Here is a 1,660-nt window from a genome sequence, read left to right on the forward strand (position 1 = left end):
TTAACCGGCTATTTAAAACTATTGACTTGATTATGTTCTAACTGCAGTGTTGCTCTTCTTTCTTTGAGGACTGAATCTCTTGAGTCCTGTTCATTGTTTTCAGATTCTAAAGACCAAAGTCCAAGTGATGACAGAGCCTTTGTACATGCTTTTTTGAAAGTTGGGTTTGTAAAACAGTAGACAAGTGGATCCAACACACTGTTCAGGTATGTAAAACCAAGGGACCCATGAAACCACTCAGTAGCAGGTGTGAAAGCTTCACAGTCATTTGGATATTTGTACTTTATTAGCATTGCCGCTAAGCCTGCCACAAAACAAGGCACAAAGCATATAATAAAGACCAGGACGATGATAATAAGTGCTGCTACAGCCCTTCTCACTTTGGGGTTGGTATGCATTTTTCTGCGGTGCAGTTTTGCAATGATGTTGAAGGTGCAGAACAGGATAACACAAAGGGGCAAAACAACCTCCATAAAGAAAATCCCATAATGCCACATCATGGCAACATTTAACTTGTTGTAAGAGCTGTAACTCCTGCAAAGAGAATGGTTCTTGTACTCAAATAAAAGTGAAGTTGAAAATACATGAGAATTCATTAGTACTAAAACAAGCCATATTGTGATAGCTATTATCACAGCTGCTTGCAGTGATACCATGTTCAGTCTGTGATGTGGATGTACAACTTTTAAATACCGATCGATAGCTACAACTGTCAGAAATACTATGCTTGCTGTCCTGTTCATAGCCAACATGAATAAATTCACTTTGCAAAATTTATCTCCAAAAATCCAGTGTTCACCCCTGAAGTAGTTGTCAATCCGGAATGGTAAACTTATCATTAAGAGAAGGTCAGCAACAACCAGACACAAAAGATACACTGTACTTGGCTTCCAAAATTTCATTCGGAGAAAAAAGATCCATAGAGCAATTCCATTTCCAGCAAGTCCGATTATAATTTCCACACTAAGGACTGGTGCTAGAATCAACGAAACATTGGTCTGGACAGTGAGGCAGTACATATCACTGATATTTATCATGCCTATACACTTTTAAAAATAGTGTTAACATAAGCACACTAAATTAACATCCCTCAGTGTTTCAGAGCAGGAGCAAACTGAGAACTTAAATGGTCATGCCACTGTAATAACTTCTGTTTTAGAAAGCTACTTCCGGTGCTAAAAAAATAATGCTGGATCAAATTCTGCAGTGCTCTTCAGAAGGCAGTTTTTGGAGAGACGTACAATTATTTTCTGAGAGTAATCATCTGACTTATCTTGTGTGTCATGTTTCATCATCTGAGCCCCCTTACTGAATACTTCCTTTAGTTATCAAAATGAATATGTGCTATAGTGAAAGGTGAAAGAACACTTTCTAAAATATGAGAGAAAACCTAAATTGGTTTTATTGTCAACAGATCTAAACACAAAATGGTGAGAAAAACAAAAACAGAATTAGCAATTTGCTTTGATGTGTAAACATACAATATATCTCATTATGTGTGAGCCTTTCGGAAACATAAGGAATACTGTAGTCACAACTTTAGAATTAAGTGACAGTAGATATGAAAATACCATCACAACATTAAATTGCGAAAAAAAAAAAAAGTGATACCTATGACAGGTTGATATTAACATAACAGGTACTAGCAGTCATCTTGATA

At 36.5% G+C, this 1,660-nt stretch overlaps 1 protein-coding gene across 1 annotated transcript in view; it reads right to left on the bottom strand.

The window, feature by feature from the left end:
* LOC122804112 (hydroxycarboxylic acid receptor 2-like) overlaps positions 1 to 1,138 on the bottom strand; it is a 1,199-nt gene extending 61 nt beyond the window's left edge. The window contains exon 1 of the mRNA XM_044073762.1: positions 1 to 1,138. This exon is cut by the window's left edge and continues 61 nt beyond it. Coding sequence (XP_043929697.1) covers positions 9 to 1,037 — 1,029 coding nt within the window. The 5' untranslated portion in view covers positions 1,038 to 1,138 and the 3' untranslated portion in view covers positions 1 to 8.
* Between the last annotated feature and the right edge of the window lie 522 nt (positions 1,139 to 1,660).

The sequence above is a fragment of the Protopterus annectens genome, chromosome 6.part0, assembly GCF_019279795.1.
Source record: "Protopterus annectens isolate FY-2018-M chromosome 6.part0, PAN1.0, whole genome shotgun sequence".
NCBI lineage: Eukaryota > Metazoa > Chordata > Ceratodontiformes > Protopteridae > Protopterus > Protopterus annectens.